The following is a 16,017-nucleotide window of genomic DNA, read 5'->3' as shown; positions in this document are numbered from 1 at the left end:
TTTTTCACGGCCAGGAAACACGGCTCACGGATGCGGCTGCCAAACGGTGCATTTTCCGTTTTTTCCACGGACCCATTGAAAGTCAATGGGTCCGCGAAAAAAAACGGAAAACGGCACAACGGCCACGGATGCACACAACGGTCGTGTGCATGAGGCCTAAGTAAGAGCATTATATTCTACTATATCGCACTATGAGGAATCTAACTATCCCAAAAAAAAAAAAAGAGTTTTGCGGGGTGACAGAAACCCTTTAAATTAATGGAGAGACTGCTGCAGCAATTAACCCTATAGGCTCTCCTCTGCTTTAAACAGATCTAAAAATAAATAAAACTTAAAGGGTAAGGCCGAGTTCATATCCCATTTTTGCTATCCGTTTCATGTATACATACAGTGGCATCCTTCATCATAGTTTGAAAGAAAAATGTATGTTAACGTATACGTTTTTTCTACTGGACTCTGCAGGATAGAAAAGCGTTGGGTGCTGCACTCCCCCCCCAACATATACATAAAAATGTATGGTAAAAAACGTGATGTGAACACAGCCTAACCTTTTATTTAACCCCTAATGTTCCCCGCACCCTAACTAATCAGCTTTAATAATTGGACTTTTTATTGGGGGGCAATTCTGAGTTTTGCTATGGGGCCCCATGATTTCTATGTACGCCCCTGTTTAATCTTTAACTTTGGAAGAAATACTCACCCCTAGGTACTCAAATGACTCAGAAACATTAATCATACTTAAAGACCCATCACTAGCTAAATCAAATCTATCTAATAGCATCAGGTTGGTTTTTGACCAATTAGTATCGAAGCCAGAAACTTCTCCAAATGTACTAACTGCTTGAATTATTCTTGGTAGAGTCATATGGAATTAGAATGGTCTATGAAAAATAACACATCATCTGCGTATAGGGAGATACGTTCCTCCGCCCCCAATAGTCCAAACCTTTTAATTAGAGGATCTTCTCTCACACTGACAGCTAAAGGTTCAATATAGATGTCAAATAATAATGGGGAGAGTGGACATCCTTGTCTAGTACCTCTAGATAATACGAAGGTGGAGGTCAGGTTCCCATTAACCACCTCCCGTCCGCACGTTGACTATAAACGACTGGGAGGTGGTTCTCTATTTCTGAATGGACGTTCCAGAACGTCCGTTCAGAAACTGCAGCTGCACGCTGATCGGGTTGGGCAGAGACAGTGCCCAGGTGTCCCTGCCTTCTGGATCGCTGCATACACAGCGCACTCTGAGCTGTAACTGGGGCTACTATGTCAGCCCCAGTTACAGGAGAAATCAACAGTGGAAAAAAAAATGAAAAAAAGTGAAGTAAATGTCCCCCAGAGGTCTTGTATGACCTTTTATGGGGAACGAAAAGTGTAAAATAAAAAATAAAATAAAATAGACCTATTTTGTATTGCCGCGTCCGTGACTGTCGGCTCTATAAATATATCACAATCGACCCAGTCCAATAACCAGAAAAATAAAAGAAGTTACTGTCAAAAAAAGCTATTTTTGTCACCTTTACCACAAAAAGTGCAACACCAAGTGATCAAAAAGGTGTATGTCCAGAAAAAAAATGGTACCAATAAAACAGTCACCTTATCCCGCAAAAAATTAGACCCTACATAAGAAAATCTCTCAAAAAAAAAACTATAGCTCTCAGAACATGGACACATTAAAACATAATTTTTTTGTTTCAAAAATGTTATTATTGTGTAAAACTTTAATAGGAAAGTATACATATTAGATATTGCCACGTCCGTAACAATCTGCTCTATAAAAATGTCACTTGACTGAACCCCTCAGGTGAACGCTGTAAAAATAAATAAAAACTGTGCTAAAACAACCAATTTTTTGGTCACCTTGCCCCATAAAGTGTTATAATGAATGATCAAAAAATCATATGTACCCAAAAATAGTACCAATAAAACTGGCACCTTATCCCCTAGTTTCCAAAATGGGATCACTTCTTGGGAGTTTCTACTGTAAGGGTGCATCAGGGGGGCTTCAAATGGGACATGGCATCTAAAAACCATGTGGAGTTCCTTTTCTTCTGTGCCCTGCCGTGTGCCCATACAGCAGTTTATGACCACATGTGGGGTGTTTCTGTAAACCGCAGAATCTGGGTAATAAATATTGAGTTTTGTTCGGCTGTTAACCATCGATGTGGTAAAGAAAAAAATTGGCTTAAAATGGAAAATCTGGCAAAAAAGTGAAATTTATAAATTTGTTCTCCATTTTCCTTTAATTCTTGTGGAACACCTAAAGGGTTAACAGTTTGTAAAATCGGTTTTAAGTAACTTGAGGGGTGTAGTTTCTACAATGGGGTCATTTATGGGGGTATCCACTATGTACGCCCAACAAAGTGACTTCAGGCCTGAACTGGTCCTTAAAGGAAACCTGTCACCAGGATTTTGTGCATAGAGCTGGGGACATGGGCTGCTAGATGGCCGCTAGCACATCTGCAATACCCAGTCCCCACAGCTCTCTGCGCTTTTATTGTGTTAAAAAACCTTTTTGATCAATATGCAAATGACCTGATATGAGTCCTGTATCCGGAGATGAGTCAAGCGGAAAGGAGCCCAGCACCGCCCCGCGTCCTCCGAATCTCCTCCTCGCTGGCGTCACAGAGCTGGAGTGCCGAAATCTCGCGATGCGCGAGCTAGCGCATGCGTAGTTCGTTCCCTGTGCTGATGCCAGTACAGGGAATGAACATGATGCCAACACTGCGCATGCGCTAGCTCGCGCATCGCGAGATTTCGGCGCTCCAGCTCTGTGACGTCAGCCAGCCCAGCAAGGAGGAGATTCGGAGGACGCGGGGCGGTGCTGGGCTCCTTTCCGCTTGACTCCTCTCCGGATACAGGAGATGAGTCAAGGGTGGTCTGTGTCTTTCTCGGGATTCATACATATCTCTACAAATAGGGATACATGATCCGACAGGGCCCTGGCTTCATATCTGATTTGTTTCACAAGACCCATATAATTTAAATTTATTAAGGCTAAACCAATCCTAGACATACATCTCCCAGAATTACTTATACAGGAAAACGCCCTCTTCCCCCGACCTAGTAATTCCCAGAGATCTAGAAGACCAGACTCTGATTCAGATCCCTGAAGAGAATTAGTAGTTTGGGGATCAGTTTCAGTACTAATCCTGTCACCCTTAGGATTCATGACACAGTTAAAGTCCCCACTTACCAAGGTGGGGCGCTTTGGCCATTTCTCCATAAAGGTCAGCAGGATATTCAGTACATAAAAAGAAAAAAGGAGGGGGGAATGTAAATGCCAAAATACATAATCTACCATAAAGTTTCCCATAAAGGAAAACATATCTCCCCTGACTATTGATAGAGGATGCCTTGCAGGCAAAGTCAACCCTTCTATGAAAGAAGACTGACACTCCTCTGGAGTAGCTAGTAAATGTAGAATGGAATGCCTGCGAGACCCATCCCCTGCCGATCCGTTGTGTCGCCTCCTCAGTAAAGTGTGTCTCCACCAAACAAACCACTGCTGGTAAATGTCTCTGAATTAAGTCAAATACAGCTTGTTTTTTAATTTATCTCCTAGTCCCTGTACATTTCAGGTAAATACCCTAACCGACATAACCTAATATAAATCACACCAAATCTGAACTCCTACCTACCACACCTCCATCAACCCCAGAGAACGCACCACAATCCTCCCCCCCCCCCCCCCCATCCCATAAACCCCATTATCCACTACTATCCAGAAGCAGACCTCTCCACTTAGCCCATCCCTCCCCACCAATCCTGCTCACACAGTAGCACAGAAAATAAGCCATAAAATTTCAACATTATTCCGGTCTAGCCATCCAGTGGCCAAGCCGGAGTATCAAAAAAGTTACTCCATTGAAAATAATACGCAATTTAGATGGGTACAAAAAGGAATACTTAATGTCCTTGCTCTGTAATAGTTTTTTAACAGCAAAAAAACTAATTTCTTTTGAAAAATCTGGAAAAAAGATAATTTGTTCCCATTATATACTATTGGAGAGCACTCCCTGGCCCGCTTTAAGATCCTGTCTCTGTCCTGGGAAACAAGAATCTTTGCCAAAAGCACCTGTGGTTGGTTTCCAGGAATTGGTTTCCCCCCCAGGGATTCGGTGTGCTCTTTTTCAAGAAAAAAGGAGAAAAGTGCTCCTTTCCAAAATTATCAAAAATTAGCGTCTGTAACATTCCAACAGGATTCTTTTCCTCTGCACACTCAGGCAGGCCCATATGTCACGGTGGGGAGTGGGGGAAACCCCCCACCGTACAATGTAAGGTATAATAGGGAAGCAGCTAGGCCAGGACGCTAGGATCACGGAGCAGGTCACCTCCTACAGCGTCCCTAATCCTCACCGTATGAGCGGAACTGGATGGTAGGACGGCTCATACCCAGGATACCTTTGGCCCTGAGTTGCCTTGATAATCCCTCACATAGGAGCAGGGGAGAGACAACCTGTTCTTCCCAGACACGGATAAACAGGAGTCTCAAATGGCCTAGCAGCAGGGAAAGGAAGCCAAGTGGAATGACAGATAAACACCACACCAAGGTAAACTGGAACCCATACAAACATACTGCAATCCAAACACCAAGCGGATGCAGTACGTACTGACACACAGTAACCGCCATTCCAGCAACAGCACCCAGACTTGGCTTCTGGTTCACCCCTCCGGGAAACCATGGAGCCCCCTTCCGGAGGCACAACTAACAGGGTACGACTTGCATACATGCTGGACATAAAACGCCAACTTACCAGACATGTAACAACAAGACGAGACACCAAACATCCACACAGGTAAGGTAGGGGAACATGGAGGATAGAATGGGAAGACATCGCTGGAGACATCGATGTCCCTCTAGGTGGCCCTCACACTGGACAGATGGAACACCCTGGACTGGAGCAGAGCTCCAGCACCAACCAAAGCTGAAGTACAACTGACTCCAGCCAGGAAACCACTGAAGATATAAGCCAAGTGACCACACCCAGTCAGGGAGTAACCCTTACAACACCAGACAAAGGGAGGCTACAACTTAAAGGGGAAGTGCACACACAAGCATACCAAACATGTAACCACCGGCAACAGCATGCGTGGCAACCATGTCACGGCAATCACCCAGAAGGCCAAGACACTGCCAACGCATGCTCTCACAGCAACAGTGTCACAGCGTACACCATAGGCCGTGACACCATAAATCTCACGTTGCATCGTCTGGACCTGTCTTCCAAATCCACAATTTATTTTTATTTTTTTTAAATAATTATGGTCAGTCCTTAAAGTGGCAGGGTCAGATTTTAGTAATTCTACTTCATAGTCCAGGGAACCCACAGATTTTTCTGTCTCTTGTTACCGCAACATCAGACTGAACTGCCCCCAATTGAGTAGCAATGTTTTGTACCAATTTTCCGTTATTTTTAACCGTGACAAATTTATTCTAATGGAGAAAGTTCCATTGTAGGGTCCTCAAGTTCATCCGCCCTCTCTCCCTCCTGAGAATGATCATTAACTGCCGCAGCCTCTTCCAGTCCAAAACCGATAGCATTTTTTTTTCGAATTTACATCTTGCTTCCCTTTTTGTGCAGTTCTTGTACTTACACTAGGGGATTTCAAATTTTGATAAATTTTTAGAGTATCTGCGGGTTTCTGCCCTATTTTAGAGAGGTCTGTAGAGCGCCGAATTTGCTTTGGCGACATTTTCCCCTCTCTTTCTCTTCCTTTTTTCTTTTACTCACTTTTCTTCCGCTTCTCTCCTCCTTAGCTGCCTCTTTTTTTTTTTTGTCCCCTTTTCTCAATGTAGTGTTATAACAATAATAATATAAAAGGGACCATGGGGGGGGGAGACAAAACACAAAAATGAAAGGAAAAAAAAAAAAACAATGTGGGTAGATCTCACCAGAGTCTCCAAGTACAGAGGATCACAAGTCCCTGGATTTTATTTTCTTGGTCTTTCTTGATACTTGTGTTTTTTTTTTTTTTTTCTCTTCCTTTTATTTCCTTTTTCCTTCTTTCTCTGTATTTAATACAGGATGACAGCAAAGTCCTTGGGGGTTTGTTAGATCAATGCCACAGCTTCCACGTGCAGAGGCGTCACACCTCCAGCAAGGCAGGCAGGAGATCGTGACCGCAACCGGAGAGCAGGACCAGGTGGCACCGGAAGGCAGAAAGCAGAGGGCAAAAGAGAAAGAGGCAGGGACGAGGGAGGGACGAGGCTGGCGCTGAAGCGTGACCACAGTCCAACAGCAGGGACGCCGGCGTTTACACACGCCGATCCCTGCTCACACGCAGGGCCAAAGCATAGGCGTCACAGAGCCGATCGCAGCAAGCGATAAAGCGATGCAAGGGCAGGACAGAGGGAGGAGGAGGAAGCGACTTGTCCTCTCACGTCATCCCTAAAATGTCTGTGCGTTAAGCATGCTATTATCGTGCTAAACTAGAAAAATAAAATAAAAACTATGCATATTATCGCCATCATCATACTGACAGTACAATAAAAGTTACATGCTAATTGTATTGCACGGTGAACGTTCTGCATTTAAAATGCAAAAAACAATGGCAGAACTGCTTTACTTCCCATTTAGCAATAATAAAAGTTAAAGTGATATGTACACCAAAATGGTGTAGCTAAAATTGAAAATAATCATACCTCTGATTTTGAGAGCATGCTCTTCTAGATTTTTACACTTGTGGATTTATATTGGCCTAGAACATGTAAATATAAGGCTACTTTCACACTCGCGTTTGGTGCGGATCCGTCTTGTATCTGCACAGACTGATCCGCACAAATAATGCAAACGCTTGTATCCGTTCATAGCGGATCCGTTTGCATTATTCATTAAAAAAAAAATCTATGTCAAAACGGATTCGTCTTGACTTACATTGAAAGTAAATGGGGGACTGATCCGTTTTCTATTGTGCCATATTGTGTCAGTGAAAAACTGATCCGTCCCCATTGACTTACATTGTAAGTCAGGACGGATCCGTTTGGCTCCGCATAGTCAGACTGTCACCAAAATGCTGCAAGCTGCATTTTAGTGACCGTCTAAAAAACGCAACGGAGATCAAACACAGCCAAATTGATGCATTCTGAACGGATCCTTAGCCATTCAGAATGCATTGGGGCTGAACTGATCCATTTTGGGCCGCTTGTGAGAGCCCTGAAACGGGTCTCACAAGCGGACCCAGAAACGCCAGTGTGAAAGCCTTAGGCTACTTTCACACTAGCGTCGGGGTTCCGCTTGTGAGCTCCGTTTGAAGAGTCTCACAAGCGGGCCCCGAACACATCCGTCCAGCTACCAATGCATTCTGAGTGGATGCGGATCCGCTCAGAATGCATCAGTCTGGCAGCGTTCAGCCTCCGCTCCGCTCAGCAAGCAGACACCTGAACGCTGCTTGCAGTTACAATGTAAGTCAATGGGGACGGATCCGTTTGAAGATGACACAATATGGCTCAATTTTCAAACGGATCCGTCCCCCATTGACTTTCAATGTAAAGTCTGGACGGATCCGTCTGAAGCTACTTTCACACTTAGAATTTTTACAGTCTACTTTTTTTTTTTTTTTACTTAAAAAATATATTTTATATATATATATATATATATATATATCTAAAGCTGGATTTCTTGCTCGTGTCATTGGGGCACAGAAGACCATGGGTATAGATGATGCCATTAGGAGGCGACAGTGGAAAAAATAAGTTAGCTCCTCCTGCAGACATTGAGCTAATCAGTTTTAGCTCAGTGTCCTTAGGAGGCAGACATGCCTGCTGGCAGGTCTGCTATCCTTTTTATTATTTTTAATTTTTGGTCTTCCACCTGGGAATACAGGAGCTAGAAGCCCCGTTTCCCCACTACCGAGGAGGGATACCAGCAGGTCATCAAACCTGCTGCCCATTCCCTACAATTAGATTGCAAGGAGGTACGGCACACCGCCAAATCTGCCATAATCCACCAGCATTCACGTCGTCCCCCTTTTTTTTATTTCCCCCCCCCTGTAGGCCCCAATAAAATTGCCAGTGTAGCTTCCCTCACCAAGGGGCTCTGCAGTTAGCATAAAGGCTGTGCTACTTTGTACAATTATAACTGTGAAAGAACTGGTGTTTTTTGGGCTTCTGTAAAGAATTTTTCAGCCTTATTATTCCCTGATTCAGCTGCACAGCTAGATGCATTTCATTCAGAAGCAGTGGATGTCTCGCTTCTGTTGAATCTGCCGGGACTGTATGTAGTGACCTTACTTACTACTATGTTTGTTTTCTTCTAGGAAGCTCAGATAGCTGCTAAGGAGGGAGAGGTCAGACTTACAGACACATGGGCTTCTCTGCTTTTCATATGCAGTTTTATCAACTACAGGATTTCAGCTAGCTCTTATACGCCCCCATTTCCTGTGAACCGTCTTCTGACTGTACGTTACCAGGGACGGATCTTGCCTGACAGCAGGCAGTGGACTGAAAATTAGGTGGAAGTGAGACCCCTAGTGTCCATGACTTTACAGCAATTCTTTCAGGTAGTTGCAGGCAGATTATTATTATTTTAAATAAAGTTATTAAAATCATTTTTAAATAAAAGTGTACTAATTACACCATTCTCTATTAAATGGAATTGTGTGAAAATACAGTGACTTTAAAATTAATGCATAAATGAGCAAATGTAAATCCATTGCATTGGAATACTAAAAACTTCAAAATGTAAACTTTTTTTTCAAAAATATATCCTGAAATTGTCAATAGGAAATTATAACCCAGCTATAATACATATACTAATTTTATGTACTGACCTCTTCTTAGTACCACTGACCATCCAATTGTTGACAAGGAAGTGGACCGTGTGGCTAGAAAAGCAAAGAAAAGGAAGCTTCAAGAAGAGAACAGTGTTAAGATGGAAGCTGAATCTAGTAAACAGAAGCAGATGGTTCGGGAAGAAAATTCTGGTAAGATGTTACTTTGGATCTCTGTTAGAGAAATACTGTTTTAGCCACAGAGAATTGCGTTGTACTTGCTGTAGCATACTTAGGTCACATGTCTTAGTAAATGCTTCTTCTACAATCCTCTGCTTTGTGCCATTTTTCTGTTGCTCCTCACAGAAATGTGTGACTAAATTGACAACTGGAAGCTACCATTCCCCTCATCAATGACAATTCTTTACCTTGTTGTAGTCTGATTTTTGCTTTTCATTGATAACCTCCAAGGATGCAAGGAAATTCATGAGTTCATCAGAAGAGCTTTGTCACTGGTCTGCAGAACTGTCATGGGGCATTTGCAAGCTAATCTTTAAAGGGGTTATCCGAGTTAAGTTAATTTCTCTCTATGGCTTTATTTCCCCTATACATTAGTTTTCCTAAATAACTTGCAGTACCTATCTTGTGCCGTTTCTCTGCTACACTAAAGAGTCATGTGACCGCCCACGTCATCAGCTGTGACGTTCCGTTTACATGGAGCTCTCTGCTTGTCGGAGTGACTAAGCCATGTAAACGGAACGTCATCAGCCTTGGCCACGCCCCCACCTCTCTGGATTACAGTCCGTGCGGCTGTGAGTTGATCGCGCATGCGCGATCCTCACTTGTGCCGCGGCTACCTCAAAGTTCCTCCCTTCGGCTAATAGGTCAGGCAAAACCAGCAATAGCTTGGGGCCCCGAACTGGTTGGGGCCCCGAGCTGGCCAAGCATAGTGACAGTCAGAAGATCCATCCAATGGTATAAAATATTCTAACCCCCAGGCGTTCCCATGGTGACGGGGACGCTTGCCTGGTTAGAATATACCATCGGATCTGAGTTTTTCGAGCTCAGTGAGATCGTAAAAAACTCAAATCCGATTGTATATTCTAACCCCCAAGCGTTCCCATGGTGACAGGGACGCTTGCCTGGGGATTAGAATATACAGGGAGCTGTAGTGAGCTCTTTACTTGCATTCTTGCCTCTGTACTCCGGTAATAGCAGAGCAGGCAGTTCGGGGGGCGGCGCTCACTCACTGTCACTGACGTCACGCGCCTGCTCCTCCCACTAGGCGGAGCAGGCGCGTGACGTCAGTGAATGAACGCTGCCTGCACTGCCTGCTGTTGTTACCGGAGCTCAGCAAAGTAAGAGTCAGAGACTCATAGATTTCAAAATAATAATAAAATAGCTCTGCATAGAAAAATGAAGTGAATGATTAGTACTGCTGCTGTGAGCGTCGGGGAGGGGGATCTGTGGATGGCACTGTAGGTGGATCTGTTGTCTGTGGATGGCAGGCAGTGCCATCCACAGATCCCCCTACAGTGCCATCCACAGACCACAGATCCCCCTCCCCTAAACAGTGCCATCCACACAGATCTCCCCCCTAAACAGTGCCATCCACAGATCTCCTCCCACAAATATTCATGAGGGAGAGATGAGTCATTGTTGTTACTGCTGCATGTAAACACAGCAATAACAGAACCTAGAAAAGGTGTAAAGATCGTTTTTTTTTAAAAAAATCAAGCTTGACTAATGTATATGTATATCCTGATTAATTTTGTTAGGTTTTATTTTTTTTCCCATAACTCGGATAACCCCTTTAACCCCTTCAGGACCGCCACACATGTACAGCTGAAGTCCGTTCTTTAAAAATAGTGCTGCTCATGAGTGCAGTAGGTGCCATAGCTGCTGGGCTTCTGCTGTTTTTAGGTGCTCGCTCACGAGTGCAGCCGGTGGCATAGCTGCTAGGTTTCTGCTGTGTCAAACAAACAGGGGCTAATATAAACAAAATCCAGCTCACCGTATCCTGATAACCCCTCGTACACGGAACAGACGTCAATAATAAGAAAGAGGTTCCAGCACTATAACATAAGTTTGTTGTAATTGCCTTTATATGTAACATGCAAGGTCTTGGTATGTACCTATGTTATGGTTTATATAAAAGGATCGTGCCCTTGTCCTGGAAGACATGGTTTTCCGCTTGGTCTCACAGATATATATATATTTTTATTTATTTTAAGATGGTATTGAATGTTGATCACAGGGTGTAGCACATGACGGTGTGTGCAGCGCCCTGCAGGAAAGAGTGAGTTTTCCTCCCTCCCCACTACATGTGGGTGGTGAGGCCTTACTTAAACCTGGGTATTTGGCACCGCACACAGTTACGATTAAGAACGAGATTGTTCGAAACGCGCCAACGGTGCATGAGTGAAAGGATGTGTCCCCACGTGTCAATATACAACTGTAAATAAAGGCAATTACAACAAACTTATGTTATAGTGCTGGAACCTCTCTTATTGTTAACCAGGGATATTGTCTGCAATCGGGGAAGCCGTACCTTTGCTGTGGTAGGCTAGGTCCCACTAAAGAATCGGACTTCCACCACAGTAATAGTTCCTTTCGCCATTTTTTCATCACTTCAACTCCCTAAAAAATGAATAAAAAAAGTCATACACACTCCAAAATGGTGTCAATAAAAAGTACAGATCGCCCTGCAAAAATAGAACCCTCATCGATAAAACTATAAAAAAAAAAGTTCCAAAGTTCTATTTTTTTTTTCGATATTTAAAACACAAGAAATATTATACAGTGGTCCCTCAAGTTACAATATTAATTGGTTCCAGGACGACCATTCTATGTTGAAACCATTGTATGTTGAGTAATCTGTTCCAAAGCCCAAAATGTCCTCCAAGATTAGAGAAAATGAAGATTTAAGAAAAATAAGCAGATAACTAAGACAGATAAAACAAGTCCTTATAGCTGATAACTAGCAACTAATCCAGCTATTTTACCAGAGAAGAGGTCTTGATTGGTTGGATCTGAGTCTCAGACATTGTATGTTGAGTCTAGTTTCAACTTGCGATGGGTCAGAGCAGACCATTGTAGGTTGACAATATTGTATCCTGAAGGACCACTGTACAAATGTGGTATTGCTGTAATCTTAAGGACCCAGAGGATGAAGGGAACTGGTCAGTATTACTGCATAGGGAACGCCAGAAAAACAAAACCTATAAAACTTGTCAGAATTGCATTTTTTTCCCCAATTCCACTCCAATTGGAATTTTTCTCCAGCTTCCCACTACATTGTATGCAATAATAAATGGTGCCATTAGAAAGTACAACTAAGGCTAGTTTCAGACTTTTCAGCGTTGTGATATCACTGGTGGATATGCGGCCGCAACCCAGCAAATATGTTTCATCCAGCTGCTTCTCTGCATATTTGCCGGGTTGTCACAATTATAGTTTAATGGGGTGACGCGGGAACACAGTCTGCTGGAACAGCCTGCCGGATTTCACAATGCCGGTGTGAAACTAGCCTTATCCTGCAAATAAAAACAACCCCTCATACAGCTCAGTGAACGGAAAAAAAATATATGGTTATGGCTCCGGAAAGGCAGGGAGTAAAAAACTGAAACCCAAAAATGGAAAAGGAACTAGTCCTGAAAGGGTTAAAGGGATTGTCCAGAACTAGGAACCAGGCAACCTCTTTGATCTTAACTTGTGCCCCATAAAACAAAACACACCTGTTTGCGGTCTTGCCATATCCACACTGCTACCCTGTTCCTGGCCACTTCTGGTCCTGCAGGACCAGGAAGTGGCTTAGTCCTTTGACAATTAGTCAGACGTCATTGGACACATCTGCTTGAATGGCACGTGTTTTTTGTTTCATGGTGCACAGGTAAGGACCAAAAGTGTTGCATGGGCGCCATATCCTCATACAGCTGATCGGCGGGGGTGCCATGTGTAGGACTCCTGCCGATCTGATATAGTCCTGAGGATAGGTCATCAATATTAAAAGCCTGGAGAACCCCTTTAATGAATCTAGTAAAATACTCTATTCTTCTTTTCCTCCTTAGATTCCGTGTTTGTATGGGACACCCACATCAAAGGCGGATACAAACGAAATAATTCATCTAACGGTGCTGAAAAGAAACCTCGCCCCGCTTGGGATGGGACAAAGAATTCGACTGTTGTCCAAGAACTGCTGAAAAATTCCAGTAATAAAGCATACGGGACAGGAGGTAAGATATGCTACCATTGTATACTCATATGTGATAACGTAACAATTTCAGGAAATGTAGTTTTCTGTATATTGGTATAACTAATATGGAGAATGTGTGAACACAATCCTCACTAGATGTTGTGTTTTCTGTCACAGTGCATACTTGGAATGGCGAAGAGTCTGCTGTGGGCCAAGATGCTGAGAACCATGCCGATGAGGCAAAATATAGCTCGGTTATAGATGATTGGGATGAGGAATTTGACTTGGGAAAGGTAATAAAGCTGACTTCTTTATTTTTTTTAATTTAATTAAATTTCATTCATTAGAGGCCCTTTTAATGGGGTCGTGGAGCATAGAATATGACATCTCCCATTACCTTCCTCTTTGCTGTTCACTCTCTTAAGCTCAAATGATGGTACTGGCATCGCCCCACCGTCCTCTGCAGCTCTCACTGCTTGAGATTGGATCAGATTTCAAGCATGCCTAAAGGACTTACCTCCTGATATGTGACATTTTGTATTTTGAGGATTCAAAGTGGGAACAGGGACCGTGATCAATATACAAAGGGTCACATATATAGGATGAATGTGGCAAAGCAGCAGTCGTGTGACCAGATTTCCTGTGAATCTGGGCAATGCCATGTACATTAGTAAGTGGGTGATCTAGATGTGTTATGCTGATACAGATATACTTTTGAAGGGCTGGAAAACTCCTTTAACTCAAGTGGCTAAGTAAAGTTACTGCAAAAGTAATAGGAGAAGGAGTGTGCGGCAGTGCTATCCGGCAGAGAACAGCCTTCTGGAGTCGTCCTGATCCAGCATTGCCAGATAGTGCCGTCTGTCTGTGGTCCACATTGACTGTTACGGAATCCGGAGGAGATCCAGCCACTCGCCAGCAAATATGCTGAAAACTTGTTTGTCCGTCCAATTCCTGGCATTGTCTGCCGCAGATATGAAAGTAGCCTAACTCTAGCTTATGCGTTTGTTTGTTTTTTAGGTAAAAAAGATCAAATTTCGACGGGACAGATGGAGAATCAAAAATGGATTCCAGTCTCTGCAGAATCGACGCAACTTCTGGTCAGTCACTCACTCCCGACCATTCTCCAGGATGGCAAACAAGTACTGACGACAGTATGGAAGATCACTTGTGCTACGAGTCCCCATATTATCTTCCACTACCATATCAGTAACACCAAATGGAAAAATAAAAAACAATGATATTCTGAGAGCTGTGTGATGTGTAATAGCTCTGTCATTGGAAATACAGCAGATTCTGCTCTCCACAACCTTGGCAAGCAAATGGCAATGGTATTTGAAACCAGCCCTGGAAAGTAAGGGCAGAATAAAGATATCATTAAGCAATATTTCCCAGTCCCCGTGGACAAGGTGCTAAGCACACGGTCTTAAATGGTAAGGCTGTGTTCACACTACATTTAGTGTGGTCCCCCCAGTTATACTTTTTTGGTTTCACATTATTCCCTTGTATTGGAAGGCATGGTTGACTATGCTTTCTGGTACAGTTGGAGTAAAGGTATACTGACACATGCTAGTCAGACATATCCCAAAAGGACTGTAATAGCACCCTGTGTATATTCTCGGTTTACACAGTAAATGTGGGATGAAAAGAGCGTGCCACGTCTGAGGTATATGTTGTGGACACGGTTGTGATCTCGATAATAAGAGGGGAATGAGCTGCTGCCAGACACCTCTGCATGCGCCTCCACCTTTTAAAGGGGTTTTCCCATTTGTGGTATTTTTGGCATGTTGCTGGGACCCACTTCTATCTCCAGAACAGGGCCTGAAGTAAAGTGAGTACAAGCTGCACATGTGCGGCTTACTTTCCATTTACCACCATCATGGGACTTACAAAAATAAGCGATTGCGCTCACTCAGCTGTTATCGAGAGTCCCATAGCAGTGAATGGAGAGGGCACTGCCCATGTACGGCCTACTATCTTTTCATTCTGGGCTCCTTACTGAAGATATTACTGGGACCTGCACAATCCTAGCGATATGCCATAAATGTCCTAGATGGTTTATTTCTTTTAATTCACTGCTTATGGACTGCCAACTAAGTCCCATAGAAGAGAATTAACCACTATATTCATGCATTGAACCCTCATTCCCATGATTGCTGGCAGTCTTATTTGGTCTGACCCCCATCATTCACAAGAACAGGGGTCCCCGAGTCCTCCTATGTGAGTATAGTGTTAGTGCGCATGCATGACCACTGCTCCGTTCACTGCTCCAGTCTGTTGGACTGCCTGGTAAGCACCTGCCTAACTATCAGTCCCATAGAAATAAATAGAGCAGTGGTCACCTATGCTCACTATCACTCCATTCACACAAGAGACTCAGGAACCCTATCTTCATGACCGATGAGGGTCCCTGCAGCCAATCCTTCAATGACCATACATTTATCATCTACCTTTTAGATAAATGTTGTTCGTTCCCCTGTATCAGCAAGACGGAAGAACTTTTAAGTAAAAGCTGCTCCTATTCTGGCAGACTCTGTCCAACCATGTATTTACATGTACATCTATTCATTTAAATGGGCACCATATAATACTATGGTTCTACTGCATGATGAGTGACTGGGTGAAACGTAATCTAGTGATGATGGCTGATCACCAGTGGCCCCAGGAGCAGGACCTCTGATGGTCAGCTGCCTGACAGGGTGGCTGTTATTTAGAGAAGTTGCCTTCAAGAGGACACCCTTTTAAGGAATTTTAATGTATATGGTTATTTTGTTCACTGCATTTCAGGGTACGTATAATTTGTTAGATGATGGGCTTGAGCAAATCAAGTTTCAGATCATAGATCTGAAGTTGAGTCATTCAAAAACTTTGTTGGAAATGCTGTTTCCATACAACATTAAAATGTATTGGCTCCAGGGAGGAAAAATTCCTCTCGGCCAAAGTTGCGCAATACTTGAGTGAATGACTTCGGTATTCCTATCTGCGTATTTAAAAACAGGAATCTGAAGTCAGGTTTGGTATCTCAGTACCAAACTTGGGGTTCCTATTTTAAAATGTTTTTAAATACGCAGATAGCAATACCGTAGTAATTCATCTCGGCCAAAGTTGCG

The 16,017-nt window shown here is 43.3% G+C and overlaps 1 protein-coding gene across 1 annotated transcript in view; it reads left to right on the top strand.

The window, feature by feature from the left end:
- USP36 (ubiquitin specific peptidase 36) overlaps window positions 1–14,156 on the top strand; it is a 49,712-nt gene extending 35,556 nt beyond the window's left edge. The window contains exons 16-19 of the mRNA XM_040436055.1: window positions 8,786–8,928; window positions 12,786–12,950; window positions 13,088–13,203; window positions 13,928–14,156. Of these exons, the coding sequence (XP_040291989.1) occupies window positions 8,786–8,928; window positions 12,786–12,950; window positions 13,088–13,203; window positions 13,928–14,056 (553 nt within the window). The 3' untranslated portion in view covers window positions 14,057–14,156. The remainder of the gene's footprint in view (window positions 1–8,785; window positions 8,929–12,785; window positions 12,951–13,087; window positions 13,204–13,927) is intronic.
- Window positions 14,157–16,017: the final 1,861 nt, after the last annotated feature.

Source organism: Bufo bufo, chromosome 6 (assembly GCF_905171765.1).
Source record: "Bufo bufo chromosome 6, aBufBuf1.1, whole genome shotgun sequence".
Classification (NCBI taxonomy): domain Eukaryota; kingdom Metazoa; phylum Chordata; class Amphibia; order Anura; family Bufonidae; genus Bufo; species Bufo bufo.
This window is presented reverse-complemented; position numbering and strand designations above follow the sequence as displayed.